General features: G+C 38.7%; 1 protein-coding gene across 1 annotated transcript in view; it reads right to left on the bottom strand.

The window, feature by feature from the left end:
* The window catches only part of CLCA1 (chloride channel accessory 1), a 37125-nt gene extending 16615 nt beyond the window's left edge, over positions 1 to 20510 (bottom strand). The window contains exons 1-5 of the mRNA XM_069596540.1: positions 20302 to 20510; positions 15002 to 15142; positions 14686 to 14833; positions 12296 to 12401; positions 7574 to 7751 (exon numbers count right to left, since the gene is read on the bottom strand). Of these exons, the coding sequence (XP_069452641.1) occupies positions 7574 to 7751; positions 12296 to 12401; positions 14686 to 14833; positions 15002 to 15142; positions 20302 to 20463 (735 nt within the window). The 5' untranslated portion in view covers positions 20464 to 20510. The remainder of the gene's footprint in view (positions 1 to 7573; positions 7752 to 12295; positions 12402 to 14685; positions 14834 to 15001; positions 15143 to 20301) is intronic.
* Positions 20511 to 24309: the final 3799 nt, after the last annotated feature.

The following is a 24309-nucleotide window of genomic DNA, read 5'->3' as shown; positions in this document are numbered from 1 at the left end:
CACCATTCCCACTATGTCGAGGAGTTCTTCCTATGTCTTCTGCCTTGTGAACTCTACCTTCATGTTTCAGCCCCAAGAGTTATTTTCAAAATGTTTTCTCATTTCATACCCTTTCTACAAAGAATTTCCACTCAACCTTGTGACCTCACAGTACCCTACAAGAAATTGAAACAAGGCCCCTTTGACATTACAGTGTACTTACTGAATGGATGACAATTAATCTATGACAGAACCCTGTCTCATTAAATTTGCTTCCTCAAAACTTAGCCCTATATCTGATACACAATAAAAGCCCAATTTAAGTTTGTTGTTGTTGTTGTTTTTAATAACATTTACCAATCTGTATGTCGCTGGTGTTTTAAAATCTACAGAATGGCAATAGTTGCTAGGCAACAACTACAGGAGAACACAGGCGATAGACAATACAAACACAGCCAACAAACGATTGTGTCTTCCCCTTTCTTCCAGGCAAGAGTAATGGAGTGGGTTGCCATTTCCTTATTTGGGGGATTTAAAAAGGAGCCTTAGTACACAAAAAAGGTATAAACTAATTCTTCCTCTCAGTGACTTTACAGTTTTATATTCAATTAAAAATCCTAAATATCTGGGATTCAAGTAATGTAAAAAGTCATCATTAGCTGGAAAACATTTATTTTTCTCTTTATTTGTATTTTTCAGATGGTTTCGGTAGTGTTTCCATATGACCATCCCTGGAGTAGGAAACGGCAAACCACTCCAGTATTCTTGACTAGAGAATTACGTGGACAGAAGAGGCTGGTGGGCTACAGTCCGTGGATTTGCAGAGTCAGACACAACTGAGCAACTAACAGTTTTACTTTGTGTATTATCATTATAGCTAATTTTTAGCAAGGGAATCTGAAATGCTTTTTTGTAAACCCCAAGCAGAGGCTCCCAAACCTGACTGTGCATCACCTTTAACTGTGACTAATTTAAAACAATCTAGTCCCCCCTTTGGAAGTTTCTGAATTATCCTGGAAATAACTACAAAGCCAGACTGAAGGGTGGCCTTAGTGAACCACATTTAAAAAACTTATCTCTATTAAGTCTTCCCTTGTGGCTCAGCTGGTAAAGAATCCACCTGCAATGTGGGGACTTGGGTTCGATCCCTGGTTGGGAAGATCCCCTGGAGAAGGGAAAGATTACCCATTCCAGTATTCTGACCTGGAGAATTCCATGAACTGTACAGTCCATGGGATAACAAAGAGTCAGACATGACTGAGCAACATTCACTTTCACTTTATTATTATAGATAGACCCTTGCAAGTTGCTACACTCTTATTCCAAAAAGAAAACATAATTTTGTGTAAAAGACTGGGAAGATAAGAGGCATTCTGCACTGAAGTCACTTAACTGATGCATTTATCTTAGTTTGTGCAAATTAGCTGATGTATATGTTTGGCATTAATAAAGATAATTTGTCAAGTTTATGACCAGTTGGTCATTTAATAAATTATTAAGAAATGAGGTAAAGACAGTCTCTTTAACAAGTGGTGCTGGGAAAACTGGTCAACCACTTGTGAAAGAATGAAACTAGATCACTTTCTAACACCGCACACAAAAATAACTCAAAATGGATTAAAGATCTAAACGTAAGACCAGAAACTATAAAACTCCTAGAGGAGAACATAGGCAAAACACTCTCAGACATAAATCACAGCAGGATCCTCTATGACCTACCTCCCAGAATTCTGGAAATAAAAGCAAAAATAAACAAATGGGATCTAATTAAAATTAAAAGCTTCTGCACAACAAAGGAAAATATAAGCAAGGTGAAAAGACAGCCCTCTGAATGGGATAAAATAATGGCAAATGAAGCAACTGACAAACAACTAATCTCAAAAATATACAAGCAACTGATGCAGCTCAATTCCAGAAAAATAGACGACTTAATCAAAAAATGGGCCAAAGAACTAAATAGACATTTCTCCAAAGAAGACATACAGATGGCTAACAAACACATGAAAAGATGCTCAACATCACTCATTATTAGAGAAATGCAAATCAAAACCACAATGAGGTACCACTTCACACCAGTCAGAATGGCTGCGATCCAAAAGTCTGCAAGCAATAAATGCTGGAGAGGGTATGGAGAAAAGGGAACCCTCCTACACTGTTGGTGGGAATGCAAACTAGTACAGCCACTATGGAGAACAGTGTGGAGATTCCTTAAAAAATTGCAAATAGAACTGCCTTATGACCCAGCAATCCCACTGCTGGGCATATACACTGAGGAAACCAGAACTGAAAGAGACATGTGTACCCCAATGTTCATCACAGCACTGTTTATAATAGCCAGGACGTGGAAACAACCTAGATGTCCATCAGCAGATGAATGGATAAGAAAGCTGTGGTGCATATACACAATGGAGTATTACTCAGCCATTAAAAAGAATACATTTGAATCAGTTCTAATGAGATGGATGAACCTGGAGCCGATTATACAGAGTGAAGTAAGCCAGAAAGAAAAACACCAATACAGTACACTAACACATATATATGGAATTTAGAAAGATGGTAATGATGACCCTGTATGTGAGACAGCAAAAGAGACACAGATGTGTAGAGCGGAGTTCTGGACTCTGAGGGAGAGGGAGAGGGTGGGATGATTTGGGAGAATGGCATTGAAACATGTATACTATCATGTAAGAAACGAATCACCAGTCTATGTTTGATGCAGGATATAGGATGCTTGGGGCTGGTGCACGGGGATGATCCAAAGAGATGATATGGGGGGGGGGGGAGATAGGAGGGGGGTTCATGTTTGGGAACTCATGTACACCCGTGTGGATTCATGTCAATGTATGGCAAAACCAATACAGTATTGTAAAGTAAAATAAAGTAAAATTAAAAATTAAAAAAAAAAGAAATGCAGATGATCACTGACTCACAATTACATTGTAAACTTACAATTTTTGGACTTTATTATGGCTCGATAAAGGACAGAAATGATATGGACCTAATAGAAGCAGAAGATATTAAGAAGAGGGGGCAAGAATACACAGAAGAACTGTACAAAAAAGATCTTCATGACCCAGATAATCACGACAGTGTGATCACTCATCTAGAGCCAAACATTCTGGAATGTGAAGTCAAGTGGGCCTTAGAAAGCATCACTATGAACAAATCCAGTGGAGGTGATGGAATTCCAGTTGAGCTATTTCAAATTCTGAAAGATGATGCTGTGAAAGTGCTTCACTCAATATGCCAGCAAAGTTGGAAAACTCAGCAGTGGCCACAGGACTGGAAAAGGTCAGTTTTCATTCCAATCTCAAAGAAAGGCAATGACAAAGAATGCTCAAACTACCACACAATTGCACTCATCTCACACGCTAGTAAAGTAATGCTCAGAATTCTCCAAGCCAGGCTTCAGCAATACATGAACCGTGAAATTCCTGATGTTCACGCTAGTTTTAGAAAAGGCAGAGGAACCAGAGGTCAAATTGCCAACATCTGCTGGATCAAGGAAAAAGCAAGAGAGTTCCAGAAAAACATCTATTTCTGCTTTATTGACTATGCCAAAGCCTTTGACTGTGTGGATCACAATAAACTATGGAAAATTCTGAGAGAGATGGGAATACCAAACCACCTGACCTGCCTCTTGAGAAATCTGTATGCAGGTTAGGAAGCAACAGTTAGAACTGGACATGGAACAACAGACTGTTTCCAAATAGGAAAACGAGTACGTCAAGGCTGTATATTGTCACCCTGCTTATTTAACTTATATGCAGAGTACATCATGAGAAATGCTGGACTGGAAGAAACACAAGCTGGAATCAAGATTGCTGGGAGAAATATCAATAACCTCAGATATGCAGATGACACCACCCTTATGGTAGAAAGTGAAGAGGAACTAAAAAGCCTCTTGATGAAAGTGAAAGAGAAGAATGAAAAAGTTGGCTTAAAGCTCAACATTCAGAAAACGAAGATCATGGCATCCAGTCCCATCACTTCATGGCAAATAGATGAAGAAACAGTGGAAACAGTGACAGACTTATTTTTGGGGGCTCCAAAATCACTGCAGATGGTGAATGCAGCCATGAAATTAAAAGATGCTTACTCCTTGGAAGAAAAGTTATGACCAACCTAGATAGCATATTCAAAAGCAGAGACATTACTTTGCCGACTAAGGTCCGTTTAGTCAAGGCTATGGTTTTTCCAGTAGTCATGTATGGATGTGAGAGTTGGACTGTGAAGAAGGCTGAGCACCGAAGAATTGATGCTTTTGAACTGTGGTGTTGGAGAAGACTCTTGAGAGTCCCTTGGACTGCAAGGAGATCCAACCAGTCCATTCTGAAGGAGATCGGCCCTGGGATTTCTTTGGAAGGAATGATGCTAAAGCTGAAACTCCAGTGTTTTGGCCACCTCATGCGAAGAGTTGACTCATTGGGAATGACTCTGATGCTGGAAGGGATTGGGGGCAGGAGGAGAAGGGGACGACAGAGGATGAGATGGCTGGATGGCATCACGGACTCGATGGGCATGAGTCTGAGTGAACTCCGGGAGATGGTGATGAACAGGGAGGCCTGGCATGCTGCAATTCATGGGGTCGCAAAGAGTTGGACACGACTGAGCGACTGAACTGAACTGAACTGATGGTGCAAAAGCAATACAAGTTCAGTAGAAACCATACCTCAAATTTTGAATTTTGATCTTTTCCTGGGTTGTGGCATGCAGTATGATACTCTCTGGTGATGATGGCTAGTGGCATTGAGCTCTATGAAGCTTCTAGTGAACCAGATGTTTGTGAGGGCAAATAAGTAATGTGCTTACAGCCATTCTGTCTTTTTACTTCTGTACAGTATTCAATAAATTATAGGACATATTCAACACCTTATTATGCCACAGACTTCATGGTAGATGGTTTTGCCCAAAACTAATGTAAATGTTCTGAGGATGCATGAGGCAGGCTGGGCTAAGTTAAGATGTTCAGTAGGTGAGGTATATGAAATGCATTTTCAACTTACAATGGGATGGAGAAAGATCTGTATTTTAAAACTATTTAAAGCTATTAAAATTATGTACAAACTCCCTAATGGCACCAACATTCTTAAAAAGATAGAAAATTTTAGTTAACAACCAAAAACAAATATGCAGGCTGAAAGATCTCTGAAAGTTAAAGGCTACTGATCATGTCCTTATTACTCACAGAAAAAAGTACCTGATCCCCTGGATGAATTTCTTATATAACTAACTCTTGTGTTTGTCTGTCTTTAAGAATATTTGAAGTAGTTTTAAGCCATTAAACTAAAAGCTAGTGGAAGAAAGAAGATGGAGGAGCAAAAAAACAAAACAAAACAAAATAAAACACAACAACAACAACATAACAAAAAACCAAAACTAAGCAAGGGGTCTGGGAAAGATAGGACTTTATTCCTGATTATGTTCTCCTGTTTTGTCCAATAGAGAAAAGCTGCTCGCTCTTCACTTGACATGAAATAGATTAAAGGGACTAGATCTGATAGACAGAGTGCCTGATGAACTATGTTTGGAGGTTCATGACATTGTACAGAAGATAGGGATCAACCATCCCCAAGAAAAAGAAATACAAAAAAGCGAAATGGCTGTCTGAGGAGGCCTTACAAATAGCTGTGAAAGAACAGAAGCGAAAAGCAAAGGAGAAAAGGAAAGATATACCCATTTGAATGCAGAGTTCCAAAGAATAGCAAGGAGAGATAAGAAAGCCTTCCTCAGCGATCAATGCAAAGAAATACAGGAAAACAATAGAATAGGAAAGACTAGAGATCTCTTCAAGAAAATTAGAGATATCAAGAGAACATTTCATGCAAACCTGGGCTCAATAAAGGACAGAAATGGTAGGGATCTAACAGAAGCAGAAGATATTAAGAAGAGGTGGCAAGAATACACAGAAGAACTATACAGAAAAGATCTTCACGACCAAGATAATCAGGAAGGTGTGATCACTCACCTAGAGCCAGACATCCTGGAACGTGAAGTCAAGTGGGCATTAAGAAGTATCACTATGAACAAAGCTAGTGGAGGTGATGGAATTCCAGTTGAGCTATTTCAAATCCTAAAAGATGATGCTGTGAAAGTGCTTCACTCAATATGCCAGCAAAGTTGGAAAACTCAGCAGTGGCCACAGGACTGGAAAAGGTCAGTTTTCATTCCAATTCCAAAGAAAGGCAATGCCAAAGAATGCTCAAACTACTGCATAATTGCACTCATCTCACAGCTAGTAAAGTAATGCTCAAAATTCTCCTAGCCAGGCTTCAGCAATATGTGAACCGTGACCTTCCAGATGTCCAAGCTAGTTTTAGAAAAGGCAGAGGAACCAGAGATCAAATTGCCAAATTTGCTGGATCATGGAAAAAGCAAGAGAGTTCCAGAAAAACATCTATTTCTGCTTTATTGACTATACCAGAGCCTTTGACTGTGTGGATCACAATAAACTGTGGAAAATTCTGAAAGCGATGGGAATACCAAACCACCTGACCTGCCTCTTGAGAAACCTATATGCAGGTCAGGAAGCAACAGTTAGAACTGGACATGGAACAACAGACTGGTTCCAAATAGGAAAAGGAGTACGTCAAGGCTGTATATTGTCACCCTGCTTATTCAACTTATATGCAGAGCACATCATGAGAAATGCTGGGCTGGAAGAAGGACAAGCTGGAACCAAGATTGCTGGGAGAAATATCAATAACCTTAGATATGCAGATGACACCACCCTTATGGCAGAAAGTGAAGAAGAACTAAAGAGCCTCTTGATGAAAGTGAGAGAGGAGAGTGAGAAAGTTGGCTTAAATCTCAACATTCATAAAACTAAGATCATGGCATCCAGTCCCATCACTTCATGGCAAATAGATGGTGAAACAGTGGCTGACTTTATTTTTGGGGGCTCCAAAATCACTGCAGATGGTGAATGCAGCCATGAAATTAAAAGATGCATATTACTTGGAAGGAAAGTTATGACCAACCTAGATAGCATATTCAAAAGCAGAGACATTACTTTGTCATCAAAGATCCGTCTAGTCAAGGCTATCGTTTTTCCAGTAGTCATGTATGGATGTGAGAGTTGGACTATAAAGAAAGCTGAGTGCTGAAGAATTGATGCTTTTGAACTGTGGTGTTGGAAAAGACTCTTGAGAGTCCCTTGGACTGCAAGGAGATCCAACCTGTCCATTCTAAAGGAAATCAGTCCTGGGTGTTCATTGGAAGGACTGATGTTGAAGCTGAAACTCCAATATTTTGGCTACCTCATGCAAAAAGCTGACTCATTTGAAAAGACCCTGATGCTGGGAAAGATTGAAGGCGGGAAGAGAAGGGGATGACAGAGGATGAGATGGTTGGATGTCATCACTAACTCAATGGACATGAGTTTAGGTAAACTCCGGGAGTTGGTGATGGACAGGGAGGCCTGGCGTGCTGCGGTTCATGGGGTTGCAAAGAGTCGGACACGACTGAGCCACTGAAGTGATACTGATACTGATACTTGACTTCCTAACATTTCACCCTATCTTGCATCATCTGGGATAAAAACCTCACTAAATTCATGTCAAGAAAAAAAGAAGAAAAAGGACATGGCACTTACAGTATCAATACTTTGTGAATACATTATTGAAGCCTTCTCAGTCTGACTCTTATGAGGTATGAATTCACATCCTTCTTCATACAGTCCTGTTTTTCTGTCATGTTTGCATGGTTGAGTGACACAGCTTCCTCCTTGACACTTCTCTATTACAGTTTCACCGGTAATACCTGCTGAACATCTGCAGATATATTCAGATAGATATTTAAGTGAAATGATAATTTCAAAGTGTTGGACTCTCGTCAGTTTGTACAGACAGCATTGTTTATAATTTCCCTTTATAATTTAAGAATTAAATGTATCACCTTAAATATTAAAATTATCAAATTCTCATCAGAGTAATTTTGTTTACCAGAAAGTATATGAGGGTTCCCAAAATGATATCAGAAAGTGTTTCTATGCAGCATAAAAGCTAAGGCTGACTTACAGCCACTGTTAAAAATTAATAAGGACCAAAGTCCTGAGGCACTTTCTAATCTGGTCCTGTCATTCCTGGAAAATCAAGATCCTCTTTTGTTTCTCTAGAAAGTTTTGCTGACTTTTTAAAATTTGTTTGTTTGTTTTGATCCAGCTAGTTTATGTCATACAGTTTTTGCATAGTTCGTGTGTGTTTATATAGATATTTTAGATTTTTATTTATACGCTTATGAGTTTGTCACTGTTGTGAATGGAGTACTTTTCCCCCACATCTTATTTTTTGAGTATATAAAAAAACATATGAACATAAGAAATTTGGAAAGTAGGAAGAGTCTAAAGAAGAGAAGAAAAAAATCATATCCCACTGTCAGAGATAAACTATTGTTAATGTGCTAAAGCATTTCCTTCTCTATGTATCAGCATGACATTCTATGTATAGCTTTACTGTCTAATCTTATAAAACTTAGTATTTTAGTACGTTTAAATTGTAATGTATTATTATAATTCATAATATTCTTTCAAAATGTGATTTTAATAACTTCACATTTTGAAATTACAATGTGAATTTAGCCTAATTTACTTAATTTTTTTCCTCCATGAATTTTTTGGTGCTAAAAATAAAACTTCTGTGAATAAATGAAATTGGTGCATCACATTCTGACTCTATTTCCAGGCTTGCTATGACTGACACCCAGAATAAATGGTCAGATTCAGAAATTTGAACATTTTAAAGTCTGTCGATAGAACTTATTCTAATATTTTCTTTAAAATGGATTATTAAACATAAGATTAGTAGATCAAGAAATAGGAAAGAATTCTAGAAATTTGATATGTGTCATCAAATTGCTTTCCAGGAAGGTTATTCTTGGAGAAGGAAATGGCAACCCACTCCAGTATCCTTGCCTGGAGAATCCCATGGACAGAGGAGCCTGGTTGGCTACAGTCCACAGGGTCGCAAAGAGTCGGACACGACTGAGCGACTTCACTCACTTCACTCAAGGTTATTCTAGTTTATTTCTCTGATAACCATCTATGAGAGCACTCATCCTGTTAGGAGAATCACACTGACTGAAACCACCCACCCTGGCTAGGCACCATAGTAACTATTTGCATGCATTGTTTTATGACAGGAGGTCCTGGTAAGAAACACGAAACTAATGAGCTACCACCAACCAGAAGAGTTCAGGAAAGGTTAAAAGGAGACACCACATGTTCAACCACCTCCCAGAATCCTTCTCTCTGGCCCATCTTGGCTGAACAAGGCCTGCACCATCAGGAAGGACTCCAAGTCAGAATGATTGGCTAAAGACAGCCTGGAAACTAATCCCATCACCATAAAACCCCAGACTGCAAGCCATGTGGCAGAGCTGTTCTCCTGGATTCCCTTACCCTACTGCTCTCCACCCAGATGCCCTCTCGCAATAAAATCTCTTACTTTGTCAGCACATGTGTCTCCTCAGACAATTCATTTCCAAGTGTTAGACAACAGCCCAGTTTCAGGCCCTGGAACGGTTCCCCCTTCCTGCAACAATCCCACTGACAGGCACTAGTACTAGGTAATAAATGATTGTCATCTTTGTCAAATCTGCACCTCTTTGACGACTACTGTCTGAACATTTTTACATTTTTACTGGCCATTTTTATTTCTTCTTTTATATAGATTATTTTCTCGTGTCTATTTTTCTATTAGGGTGTTATTGTTTTCTTTTATCTGCTATAATGTTAAGCTTTTAAAGGCCTGTTTTTTAAATATTTGCAAACATCTTTTTCTGTTTTTTATTTTTAATTTAGTTTATGTTTGATCTATATGCAAAGAGTTTTAAATTTATATGTAGTCAAATTCCTCATTCTTTTAGTTATGTCTTTTTCCAACTCTTGAATAGAAGACATTCACCATTTAGGAATTTGATATTTATTAATATACTTCTCATTTTCATCATGGTTTTACTTTTTTATACTGAATAAGTCTATCCAGTTGAAAGAGAGTCTATTAATTTTTTCCCCACATAGTTAAAAATTGTCCTGACATTTAAAGAAATCTTGTCTTTCCTTGTGGATTTATAATTCTAGCTATATCAAATAGTAAATTATTGCATGCCTACTAGTTTGCATTGTTTTAATTAATGTAGCTTTATTGTATATTTTAAATTCAACAAGAAAATTTTCCTTTATTACTATACTTTTTCAAAAATGTTTGCAGCTGCTATCTACTGGATAAGCTCAGGGTCTTTAAAATGATGTAAAAATAGAATTGTTTTGACTAAAGTTTCATAAGACCTATATATTAATTGGGGTCAAATTTACATATTCTATGAATTAAAAATATCTCAGTTAATCTTAATTCTCTTTTAAATTCTTTAGAAGGATTTTGTGTTGTGGTTTTCTTCAGATGTAGCTTTCACATTTCTTAGAGTTTTCTTCAAATATATCTGATTGCCTTATTGACTTCCCTTGTCGATTTTAGTTTGTTTTTCCCTTCAGGCTTTCAAAGTGGATCACATTATCATCTGCCTAGAAGCAATTTTCTCTCTCTCTTTCTAGTATCCCCTGTTTTTTTAACCTTCCCAACACATTAATGCACTGGCTATAACTTTCTAAAGATGATAATTTCTAGTTCCCATTCTTATCATATTCCTGGGAATGTTTAGTGATTCCCTACTAAATACTATGTAAGCAGTAGGCTTTCAATTGATGTTCTGCTTCATATTAAGGAAGCCTTCTATTATGGGTAGTACTGTCATTTTTGTAGTTGTTTCTAAGCCTTAGAAGTAATAAAAAATTGGTAGATAAACAATGAATACTATTTATATGTTACAACAAAATTTATTGTTAAGAGGACATGGTAATTATGTCAGTTTTGCAAAATGTTATCTGTGGAAGGATGAAAATAATGTATAGATATTTCTAGAATATCCCATAGAAAGAATATATACTATCAGCTTTTCTCTCAAGGGGAATACAGTTTCCATCTGGAAGCATAGCAAGAAGTGGGAAAGGCAGCTGTCAGGGCTGAATGTCATCTGTGGGCTGAGATTTGAGAGGCTTACCTAACGTGATCACATTAACACTGGGGAATGGATGCTGTAGTGTGTGGAGGGAACAAGCTAAAGGAATCAGGTAGACTGTGTACAGCTCTGGGAGGTACTTAGTGTCTTTTTATACCTAAAGTGACATAAGAGGAGAGAAAATGTCAAATGACAGAATTTGAGTGTAATAAAGAAAAGGGAAAGCAGAAGGCAGGGATGCTCCTTTGGGAGAAAGGGGAAGCCAAGGCAGCATTCTGAATTCCATGCAGCTTCCTTTGGAAACTGTGCTGAGTAAAGACAGTAACCAAACTGAAGCTGAGTGCCTCTCCTTAAAGAGCCATCGTGGGAGTAGAACTAGAAGCAAAGTGAGGAGGGCTGTTGCCCCAGCTCTAGTCTTTTAAAAGAGGCTGTTGTTTTTAACTGAGGTTTAAATGTGCGAGCTTATCAAATTCCTTCAGAATCTGTTGGAATAATTTTCTTTTTTCCTTGATATACTATATTAATTACTTACCTATTATCATAGCATTTTCTGATATCTGGAAGATATCCTTCTTGGCCTTGGTGTGTTGTTATTTCTGTAATTAGTCCAGGTGTAACTTACTATGCTTTTATTTGTAATCTTTTTGGAAAGCTGTATCTACACAATTCTTTTGCATGCTATCTGTCAGGTTTTAGTATCTGAATTATGCCAACTCTCTAATATGAATTGGGAAGCTCCCTATCTTTAATATTTGTATAAAAGCAGTTTATTTCCTGAAACTTTTGAGTCCAAGAACTTACCTGTAAAATTACGGCAGCCAGGGTACTTTCTAAGTATTCAGTTTGCTTTCTGCTGACACCATATAGGGTTTTATTCAAATTGGGAGAAATTTTGTTTTGTTTTAATGTTTGGACTGTCTTTCAGCTAAGTTCCCCAGTGTCTCTCAGGCCCATTCATTCTGATATCGTTCACACAGATACTATTCTACCTGCAAGGCGCTGAAGTGTTATGTCTCTGATTATGAGACAGGAAGATGGAGATCCTGAATGTAGAACCTGCGAATTTCTTCTAGTTGTACACACACACAAAGAGGCAAACGATTTGTAGTTGCAGAGTAGAGAATTCATCTAAAGCACTTGTAAAGTGAACAAAAGTAGTAGTATTATGGGAAGCTGAAAGAGAAGACGCTAAGAATGAAAGAGGAAAATATGATAAAAGACTGACATTTTTAAAATATTCAATTCAAGACAAAATTGGTTGCAATTTAAAACAGTTTGGGAAAATTAATCAAAATGTACATACATTACTGGTTTTTTTCTTCTATTGGATAGGTAGAATTTCTGGTCATTATTATACTCATTAAATACTCCCCATCGTAGATGAGCCCATTCATGGACAAATGCCCTTCCTGTGAAAAAATGTTGTAAACACTTAATTACAATAAGAATGGCAAAATCACCCTCTTACATTCAGAGAAAGTAATTCTTCTGAAAATTATTATGCTTTACTTTTTTAAGTTAAGGATTTAATTTGATATGACACGTGTACATTTCTATAAATATGACTACTTATTTTGGATTGTCAAGTGCTAATTAGGCACTTAGTAAGTACCAGGAAGCTATTCATTCTAAGGTAAAACAAGTGCCCTGTGCTCACATACCTCATGGTCTAGCAGATGACACACATCATTTTAGATAACTAAAATCTTTAGGGGTGCAAGTGTAATGATGGAGGTCAGCACAGGCTGACCTCTAGGGCAGCCAAGAAGGTCCTTCTTCCTAATGACCCAAATGTGGACAGATCTCAAGGTCTGCCTACTCCACATCTGCCTTTTTGCTTTGACCTGGTCTCACCCTTCCAGTCTCATTGCCACTTACTCCTGAACTACTGCGACACTCACCCAGCTGGCTCCATGTGTCTGGTCTTCAATGACTTACCCATGGTGCTCGGGGTTAAGTCCAACTTCTCAATATGCATACAAGGTCCCTGATGATTCAGGCCCTGTTCCTCTCTGCAGCCATATTTCTTGCTGTCCACCCGCTTCGAAAACTCCATAATGACAATGGATTCCTGAACCCCTTTTGGTTTCTAGAGTCACACCGTATGACTTTGCTCATCTCTGATCATTTTTACACATTTTTCCTCTGCTTGGAATACCATCTCCCTATCTCTGACTGGGAGATAACTCCTGCTCTTCTTTCAAAATTAAGCTTATATCCAGACAGAAGCCTTCTCTGACATCCTCAACCTAGCTCTTGTACCCCTCGTTTTTCACTTTCATTATATTCCATTAAGGCATTTGTCACGCTATATTGTCATTGCTTATTTGCCAGTCTCTCACTATAGACTCTTATCTCCATGAAAACAGGTACCATGACTTCTTCATTGTCATGTCTTGGCCCATATTGTCTAGACCTTAAAATGGCCTTAATAAATTTGTTATATTTGGATGAATATTAGCGACTTATGTACCGGTCAGTTTTTCTGAAATGTAAATTCCAAGGTAGGCTGAATTTGGAGGATTAAGTGAGGAGGTGCATGTTAAGTAAGCCCTAATATCTCACATTAAGGATTTTAGATTGCTCTAGGAGCCGGGGAATAACTGATGGCCTCTTAAAGATAGGGGAGATTGTGAGGGAGTAGTCATGGAAGGATAAGTTGATAAGTAAATAAATCAATTGGTAAGTAAATCAATTCAACACATATTTATTGAGCCATACACTGGGAATTTTCTGTTCCCATTATGGAGATGTTGTAAAAGAAGAGCAAAGAGGTATGTTTGTTAGACACTCCTCTCTGTTGAGGTCTGTAAAAGTGCTCTAGTGTATTTGGGGGTGGGACATGCAGGCACCAACGCTCTTTTGTTTGCTTGTTTTCTCTGCCTTGCCTATTTAAATGAAAAAAATTAAAATGGTCCTAATATTTTTAAGATAATAAAGAAACCTAGTTGTTAGTTAACCTAATTAGTTAATACTAATCACACTTGATTATCCTTGCAGAGTACATATTGTATACATGCCATTGCTGATTTCTTTTAATGTTTTATCCAAAGATTGCTCTGTTTGTTTCATATGAAAATGATAAATGATATTTTGTGAAGGAAATGTTGACTTTTTCTTTAGTCAGGTATTTGTCAGAGCTGAACATCAAGGCTTTTCTGTCTGGTACTCAAAGTGTGGTCCAAGGTCAGGCAGTATCAGCATCACCTGGGAGCTTGTTAATATGCAGATCCTCGAGTCCTACCCCACACCTACTGAATCAGAATCATTTTAACAATCCATTTATAATCTGAATGCACATTAAAGTCTGAAAACATTATATGTCTGCCATATGTTCTGGCCATATCTGAATTGCAGACAGGAGATTTAATTTGTTCAGGTGTCTTCCCACAGAACCATAGGAACCTAACATCACATTAACTAAACTATTTAATCAGAGTTATTATCTGATAATTGAGTATCTGAAAATTAAAAATATTATAGTTATGCACATATATTTGCAGGATATGAAGGAAATAAGTTTCTAACTGAAAAAAAGCACTATTCTGAATCTGTTTTATGTGAGAAAAACAGGCTATAATAGTCTATTTGGCTTTTATGTTCTTACTCAGAAAGATAATGCTATTGTTGATCTATTTGCAACATCAAATTATTGAATTATTACCTAGCAGAATATTTCATCTCTACCCATACCTTGTGGTCCATATTGAAGCAACTTGTTTCCAGCTAGGAAGTCAGGAGTGAGATAAATTCTATCACCCTTTTCTCCACAGCCTCCCATCTGCTCAGTATAAGGTCCATCGTTACCTGTTGGATTAGGTTCAGCAACCAGAACATCAGCCTGAAATTGAAGAAAAATTTTTCATCATTACAAAATTTCAGCAAATGAATTGACCTTATTCACAGCAGACTATATTGAAACAATTTTATTTGATTCTAGAATATTTTGATAAAAGAATCTAAGTCACAAAATAAAACTAAATTTGAAAAAAGAAGTTAATGTTCTTACATTTTTGTAGGTCTCAAGTTTGGGTTTCACATATTCAGGTTTTGTTTTCCAATTTTCAGGAATCAAAATGGCAACATTTTTGAAATAGAATCTTTTTTCTGTAGCCTCAAACAGATACGGAGATGCATCAGTCACCATATCCTGGGGTGGGTGCGGGTGGAAAATAAATATAAAGAAGCATGCTTAATAACAGAAAAAAGATGAAATTACCAATTATTCTAATTTATATTTGTATTTCACATTTCCAGAAACTGGCTATTTATCAAGCTAAGAAAAGGAGATTATTTTGTTAGTAATAGTAGCTAGCCTTTTTTGAGATTTTTATTGCATGCTTTGTGTCACAGTGTAATGGTTGACAATGAAGACTTCAGAAGCAGGCACTAATCCTGGCTCAGCACTTATGGTGGGACATCAGAAATTTCCTTGAGAGAATTCCCTAGTGATCCAAAGGTTAGGAGTTGGCACTTTCACTGCTGGGGACTGGGTTCCATCCGTGGTTGGGGAACTAGGATCCCACAAGCCACGTGGTGTGGCCAAAAAAAAAAAAAAAAAAAGTCCTTAATCACTCCTGAGCCTCAGTTTCCCCATTTATAAGATGGAAAATATTACAGAGAGCAGTCCATAAGGTTGTTGTGAGGATCAAATGAAGTCAAGAAAGTATTTGGAACCACGTTTGCTTAGCACAAATGCTTATCAAATATTAACTCTTAGTTTCATTTCATCGATCCTTTAAAGATCAATGAACCTTTTAATGAGAAACTGAGAATTAGAGAGTATTAGTCTCAACATCTCACACCAAGTAGTAGTGAAAAGAAAGTCAAATTAAAATAAATACAACTTCAACACCTCCTGTAATAATTTTGTTGTTGTTGTTTAGTTGCTAAGTCGTATCTGACTCTTTGCGACCCTATGGACTGAAGCAAAGTCAGGCTCCTCTGTCCATGGTATTCTCCAGGCAAGAATACTGGAGTGGGCTGCTATTTCCTTCTCCAGGGGATCTTCCCGACCCGGGATTGAATCCTAGTCTCCTACACTGATAGGTGGATTCTTTACCACTGAGCTACCAGGGAAGCCCAAATGTTATGATAGTGTTTGTTTTTAGTATAAAACTAAGTATTAGATACAACGAAGTGGCATAAGTATATAATCTCTTTTCAAATTATGCCTAACTTTATTTCTCTAAAGCAAAAGAGCTGTAGTGTTCAATTACAAATGCCTGTTTCCCTGAAATAGTTTTCCTGAAATGCATCATGACAAGACAGTAGAAGGGATATTACAAGATATTTATTATAGAAAGGGAAATTGGGAATATTAGGGCTGAAAATCACTGAAAAATGCAAAAATGAGTGTAGACAGAGGGAAGAAGATGGAAGACTGAACTCCAGGGGCCCCAGCATTCAGAAGTGGGAAGAGGAAGAGCCAGCAAAGGAGACTCAGAAGGAGCAGCCAGTGCAGGGGAAGGAGATGGGAAGGCATGGGAGAGCACTTCAAGAAGGAGAGATTGGCCGTCAGAGTTAAACGCTGCTGAGCAATCAAGGAAGATGAGGACTAAGAACTGAGCACTGAATTTGGCAACCTGAGTGAGTCGTTTTGTGGAATGGAGACGACAGCTCTATATGAATGAATTCAATAGGGTGGGCAATGAAAACAGCAGGTCAAGAAATGTTTCCACAAATTAAAAGGAAATCAAGAAATGAAGCAGTAGTTGAAGGAAGATTTTGGGCAAGGGAGGTTTGTTTTGTTTGGAATGGGAACTATTGTAACATATGTATGTGCTAGTGGGGAAAAGAACAAAGCTTATAATGCAAGAGAGGAAAGAAAAAAGGATCATTGCTGGAGGAAACAGACCTTACTGGAACAGACCAGAGAGACTGATGCCTAGACATCTATCTAATCCTAGGGGGTGGGCTTAGAAGCAGAGACCGTTCATCACTATATGGGAAAATAGTACTTGTGTATTGATGCAGGAGTAAATCCTGTTCTGCTACTTCTTGGGGATAAACTTGGGGAATTTCTCTCTCTGAGCCTCAGTTTCTGTCTTTTCAAATGGTAATGATAATAGTTGCCTTGCTAGTTTTAAAAAAAGCTCTCAAAACGATTTGTTTCTCCTTCCAAAAAAGCCAGATTTTGAACAACTACTAGGCAAATTTAATATTGTATCACTTTTTAAATAAAAATATTGAGTATCACTAAAAAGATGAAAAATAGGTATAAAACTTCCTATGTTCGAACATTACATTACAATTTAACTTGAGAAATGTAAATTTTCAGTGTCTCCTATGAAGACAGCTAAGCAGCATGAAATGTCTTCTATGTTTTATCAGGAACATTAATAAGGAATCTTTGACATCTGTTTCATATTTTGAGAAAGTGACCTCATATCCAAATAGACAGTTGAGCTTTTGAGGTTTGAAGAACGTTGAGAATGAAATTTATATGATGCGCTCCTTAAGAACAGGGATAATATACTGTCGACCACTGAATTCCTAGTACCTGACATAATGTGAATGCTCTGTAAATGCTCGTTGGATTAACGAACAAATGAGTGAATGAAGAGGTTACGATGAGGGGCAAACTGTCCAGGAGTGCCAAGACAGGAGGTGCTTGGGCTTGCATCCATTGAGGAGACCCCAACTACTCCCACCGTGCGTGTGTTAAGGGGGCGCGAGGGGGAGAGAGCTTCTTGACTCTCACTCTGTCTTATGAAGTGTGCTCGCACCGCTTCCGCAGCCCAGACGAGAGTTGGGGGCACTGCTGCAGCGCCACCTGCTGGTATTGTGAATGGAGTACCTTTCGTACGGCCTTGCTGAAGCAGGTATTTAAGAACTGACTTAGAGGATTCTGCTCACACGACACCAAGGGGAGAGTCTCCCCAAAAAGCAGAGAACTGAGGGATGACCAGGAAGGTGGCAAAGCCCACAGTGAGGTCCCTTGACCGCAGATCTGCAACATCAAACAGGGGCTCACTTTTATTAACTACTCAGGGACTCTTGAGCACACTATTGTCCTTAAAAGTGTTCCTGTGACAAGGTAACTGCGGAAACCAACTTCTCTCATACCCAACTTGTTTAGGACTCATACCAGAGAACCAATTGAATAATGGTAGTGAGAAGTATATTTCTCAGGAGGAACCCCCAAAGAGAGTGAGATGAATGTCCTTTTGCTTTTTCTCTCAGCTCAGTTCAGTTGCCCAGTCGTGTCTGACTCTTTAGACCTCATGGACTGCAGCACGCCAGGCTTCCCTGTCCACCACCAACTCCCGGAGTTTACTCAAACTCATGTCCATTGAGTCGGTGATGCCATCCAACCATCTCATCCTCTGTCGTCCCCTTTTCCTCTCGCCTTCAATCTTTCCCAGCATCAGGGTCTTTTCGAATGAGTCAGTTCTTCTCATCAGGTGGCCAAAGCACCATAAATATACAAGTCACCATTGTCATTAGAAAGGCTCTTCTGGCTCCTTTTCACTTATTCCTGAGGCCTGCTCACTGTCCAGCCAGAGGCAGAAACATGCTGGTCACATTTTTCTCCCAGCTTTCCTTGTCCGTTGCTCCAATGGCTGCTTCATTTTTGCTAATGCTATTTCTAAGTTTGTTGTTCAGTCCACCAGTCATATCTGACTCTTTGCGACCCCATGGACTGCAGCATGCCAGGCCTCCCTGTCCCTCACCATCTCTCAAAGTTTGCCCAAGTTCATGTCCATTGCATCAGACATGATGGCATCCAGCCCTCTCCTCCTCTGACGCTCTCTTCTCCTTCTGCCCTCAATCTTTCCCACCGTCGGGGACTGTTCCAATGAGTCAGCAGTTCACATCAGATGAACAAACCCTGGAGCTTCAGCTTTAGCATCAGTCCTTCCAGAGAGTATTCAGGGTTGATTTCCCTTAAGATTGGTTTGATCTTCTTACTAGAGATAATCAAAGACTCACCTAATGTTTCTGATTGTTTAGAGATTTCACAAGGCATGAATTTCCCTTTCACTGATAGAAGTAATACCTGACGGTCTTCTGGTTGGAACAGGTGAACTTCCCCTCCTCTTCAACCATTGCACTTCTCTAGCCCCAGGCTACTCTGGTGGTTGAGATGGTTCTCTCCCCTAACTCCTCTTTCTGGGTTTGCACCTGTTCACCTGTTCAGAGCAAGGAACCTTTTGAGGCAACCCTTGAGGCCCTTGTACTATTAACTTCTGAGTTTACACAGAGGAACTTTTCCCAGAAACAAGTCTCAGTCCTTTTGGCTTGGTGAGAAATGATGAGCCCTTTCCATCTAAGATTAAAAGGAGACCTGGCGACTGATGAATTGCCTACCATTTGTTGAGCTCTTAATATGTACCAGGCATTCTGCATACATTTTTAAAGGTATTCTAAGTTTTTGAGAAAATTTTAGACTTACAGATAAGACATGCAAAAAATGTGTAGAGTTCCCATATACCCTTCATCCAACTTCCCTTATATGCATGGATTGATAATCCTCACAAAGTCCTGTGAGGAAGATATTTATTATTTTCCCCATTTTGTTGACCAGTAGTTTTGCCCATTATATAGTACTACCTCTGGGTGGGCTACAGTCACTTTCCAGGATTGGCTTTTATAAGGCATTTCCTTTTTATTCTTTGCTGTTTGCTGTTGTACAAAACCTCTCTAATCCCTCCATCTTACAGCAGTTAGATGCCTCTATGTGGACAGAAAGAGTTCTCTTCCCTAATTTTTCCTTCCCCTATAGAAGAAGCAACAAGTGAAATAAGGCTGCTCAGCACCCCTGAGAAGACGCCTTGCATTGGGCCTGGTAAAATGCAGGGTTTCCTCCCATTGGAAGGGTAAGGTTTGTTCTTAAATCAGAGATTAAGATTTGCATCTTGGACACCTATATTAGAATCACAGGGAAGGGAGGGTTTAATCAGGAGAATAAAAGGAGACTCTGATAAGACCAAAGGTAAAATCAGACAAAGGAATTACCCTCTGCACATTTCATAATATCTGCCAAATATAGTTGGCTCTGCCTTGGTGTAGAACTAAATAATTTTCAGTGAAGTCATCTACAGCCAAGAAGTAGAGATATCATTTAGTAAGTGCCAACAGTATATCAAGCTCTGAATTATATGCATTGCACTTATTATCTCATCCCTCAGGAGAATCATAATGGTTGCATTATTTCCATTTTATAGCTGAAGAAATGCAAGCACAGATTAAAAAAAAAAACTTTCCAGTGTCACACAGCTGGAATTAGAGAACTCATGTTTGTTCTATCAATATATTATGCTTAATTTTTCAAAACAGCATGAATAGTTACCATTTCAGACTTACCTTTATATGTTGGATGAGTGTTTCATCTTCCGGCACATTAGGGTCAATTGCAATGACAATGCCTTCATAGCCATTATTATTCAGCTGAATGAGTGAATCACTCAGGGCCCCTTCCAGAAGGTGAAGGACCAAGATGAAAACAGAATTCTTGAATGACCCCATTGCTGTACATCTGCCTTTGAGTTCTCTCTTTGGAAAATGTTGGTTATGGAGGCATCTTTCCCTACCCCTATATATATGAATATATAGACACACATTTTTCCGATTTATCAGCGGTGGTTTATTGCAGGACTTTAACCTCTTGACCCCAAATTGTTTCACTATTGCATTTGTCTTCACTATGATGAATGATAAGTATATCTTGGTCTCAAATTCTGTGTACTTTTAAATATTTTATTTTGAGAGGAATGTTAACTTTGCCTTCACCTTTGCCAGTTGCTGGGACTGAGGGTGGGGAGCCACATCCGGTTCCCTGGAAGGACTCACAGCTGACAGGCAGCTTTACCATTGAAAGATGTTTACTTCTTACAAATGTTTGCCCAGTCAGGGACACCGACCCACCCAACACCACCCTCTAACCCCTGCTTGCCCAGTGGAAGCCTGACTGTTCTGTGTATTTGATAAGCATTCATTAAGTGTAAACCATATTTCCAGCTATCCCTCATAATGGTCTTTATTTTTATCCTCTTTGATCTTTACATAACCTCAGCACCTCTTATTATTCTCTTAGACAATCTACCTGTACCAAAAGCATTAGCAAGCAACATTAGAAAAGATAAAATTAATATCTGACTGTGCAAGGCAAACTCCCTCAAGTTTCCTTATCAGACCTATATTTCATTATTTGATAGCTTCTATTACCCAATAAAATTCAAATTAGCATTAAATTATTTTACTGAAATTAAGTGTCTCTTAGGTGAGAGGCATTTAGATTATTGCCAGCTACTGTATAGATTCTCTTAAGATTGCCAAGTCTCAGATGAAAACTCATATTGGTCCACCACTTTCCTGTATTCAAATTACTTGAAATATCCCTTCCTATACTATCATTTGATCTTTGCATTGTGGTAAGCATCGGTTTCATCTTGTCTGTCTTTTTCTTTGACATTCACTCATAAAAATTAAATTAGTACTTGTTGCTAATAATTAGCATATGAAAGTCGCTCAGTCATGTCTGACACTTTGCGACCCCATGGACTGTCCATGGAATTCTCCAGGCCAGAACGCTAAAGCCTTTCCCTTCTTCAGGGGATCTTCCCAACCCAGGGATTGAACTCAGGTCTCCCATGTTGCAGTCAGATTCTTTACCAGCTGAGCCACAAAAGAAGCCCCAATAATTAGTACTTATTTTTTATTTAATTTAAATTTATTTATTTTAATTGGAGGCTAATTACTTTACAATAGTGTATTGGTTTTGCCATACATCAACATGAATCCACCACGGGTGTACATGTGTTCTCCAACCTGAACCTCCGTACCATCCCTCTGGGTCATCCCAGTGCACCAGCCCCAAGCATCCTGTATCCTGCATCAAACCTGGACTGGGGATTCGTTTCACATATGATATTATACAGGTTTCAATGCCATTCTCCCAAATCATCCCACCCTCTTCCTCTCTCATAGAGTCCAAAAGACTGTTCTATGCATCTGCGTCTCTTTTGCTGTCTCGCATACAGGGTTATCGTTACCATCTTTCTAAATTCCATATATATGCGTTAGTATACTGTATTGGTGTTTTTCTTTCTGGCTTACTTCACTCTGTATATAGGCTCCAGTATCATCCACCTCATTAGAACTGATTCAAATGTATTCTTTTTAATGGCTGAGTAATACTCCATTGTGTATATGTACCGCAGCTTTCTTATCTATTCATATGCCTATGGACATCTAGGTTGTTTCCATGTCCTGGCTATTATAAACAGTGCTGCGATGAACATTGGGGTACACGTCTCTTTCAGTTCTGGTTTCCTCAGTGTGTATGCCTAGCAGCGGGATTGCTGGGTCTATTTCCAGTTTTTTAAGGAATCTCCACACTGTTCTCCATAGTGGCTGTACTAGTTTGCATTCCCACCAACAGTGTAAGAGGGTTCCCTTTTCTCCACATCCTCTCCAGCATTTATTGCTTGTAAACTTTTGGATCGCAGCCATTCTGACTGGTGTGAAGTGGTACCTCATTGTGGTTTTGATTTGCATTTCTCTGATAATGAGTGATGCTGAGCATCTTTTCATGTGTTTGTTAGCCATCTGTATGTCTTCTTTGGAGAAATGTCTGTTTAGTTCTTTGGCCCCTTTTTTGATTGGGTCATTTATTTTTCTGGAATTGAGCTGCAGGAATTGCTTGTATATTTTTGAGATAAGTTGTTTGTCAGTTGCTTCATTTGGTATTATCTTCTCCCATTCCGAAGGCTGTCTTTTCACCTTGTTTATAGTTTCCTTTGTTGTGCAGAAGCTTTTAAGTTTAATTAGATCCCATTTGTTTATTTTTGCTTTTATTTCCAATATTCTGGGAGGTAGGTCATAGAGGATCCTGCTGTGATTTATGTCAGAGAGTGTTTTACCTATGTTCTCCTCTGGTCTTATGCTTAGATCTTTAATCCATTTTGAGTTTATTTTTGTGTATGGTGTTAGAAAGTGTTCTAGTTTCATTCTTTTACAAGTGGTTGACCAGTTTTCCCAGCACCACTTGTTAAAGAGATTATCTTTAATCCATTGTATATTCTTGCTTCCTTTGTCAAAGATAAGGTGTCCATAGGTGTGTGGATTTATCTCTGGGCTTTCTATTTTGTTCCATTGATCTATACTTCTGTCTTTGTGCCAGTACCATACTGCCTTGATGACTGTGGCTTTGTTGCTTAAGTATATAATCTGTGATTAATCAAAAGTGAGGCATTGGAATAGAGTGGAAGTACCCAATTATAAAGTGGTTGTCCAGATAATCTAAGTATGCTTTTACATTAATATAATTTATTCAGTGCTTATTTACTAAATATATGTATTTAATATGCATACATCATTAAAAGTTTTACATTTTAAGATATCTCAGACACCCCACCACACACATTATACATGTCTTTCCCCTGGGTTCTCTAGAAAAGACAGCCTAGGCAAGCTTATGTACTAGTGATTTGCAAGTCTAATTCCAGAACAGTGGGAGTGAAAGAAAATGGAAATAATTCAAGGAAGCCTGGGAAGCAATAAAAAGTACTTATTATACCACTGTGGTGTCATAGACATCAGCAGGCCACACCCTGCAGATTCAGCTGCCCTGCCATCTGGGATGTCTCCTAATGGGCAGTTGGAGGAAGGGAAAGTGTTTGTTTGGATCCTTCTCATCTACATGTGATCACTTCCCCTGAACTTTCTTGTTGTGTCACCCAAACCTTCAGCAGCTGATTGCAAAAAAAAGAAAAGAAAAGAAAAATGCTATGCCTCATGGTATATAAACAGGCAAAGATTCCAAGTGGTGCCTTTTGACCTCTGGCCGTAGATCCACTTGGGCCCACAAGGAGTGACTGAGGTGCCCATTGGGTCAGGTGAGGCCAAACAAACCTAAAGAGGTTCAATAAGGTGAGTCCAATACAATTTACTTCTTGAACTGCTCAGATCCACTCATGTCCTTTCATTATATCTAGTCCATTATTATAAGGTAAGGCTGGAATTGGGGGTAGGGGCACGAGCTAGTTCACGTTTTCACTGAGAAAAGGTACAAGACTAGTCACTCATAGAATCTCCTTTGAAGTGCTGGTCATGGGCAATCTCCTAAAATACCCAAAGCAAGAGAGTTGTTGAAATAAGTTGTGATGCCTGCTGCTACAGCTGGTCCCAAGACCAGTACAGATATGTATTATTTCCTTTCTTCATCAGCAATTTCCCTAATTTTTAGCCAGTATTTTGGCTGATCTGTGTTGTTTGCTTGATGGAGTGACCCAGCCCTTCATTCCTGAGGTGCCTGAGCCTTGGGTCACTCTGCCCTTGTTAGGCTATGGCTGGAGCAGATGCCTGTGACAG

Source organism: Ovis canadensis, chromosome 1 (genome assembly GCF_042477335.2).
Source record: "Ovis canadensis isolate MfBH-ARS-UI-01 breed Bighorn chromosome 1, ARS-UI_OviCan_v2, whole genome shotgun sequence".
Lineage (NCBI taxonomy): Eukaryota > Metazoa > Chordata > Mammalia > Artiodactyla > Bovidae > Ovis > Ovis canadensis.
This window is presented reverse-complemented; position numbering and strand designations above follow the sequence as displayed.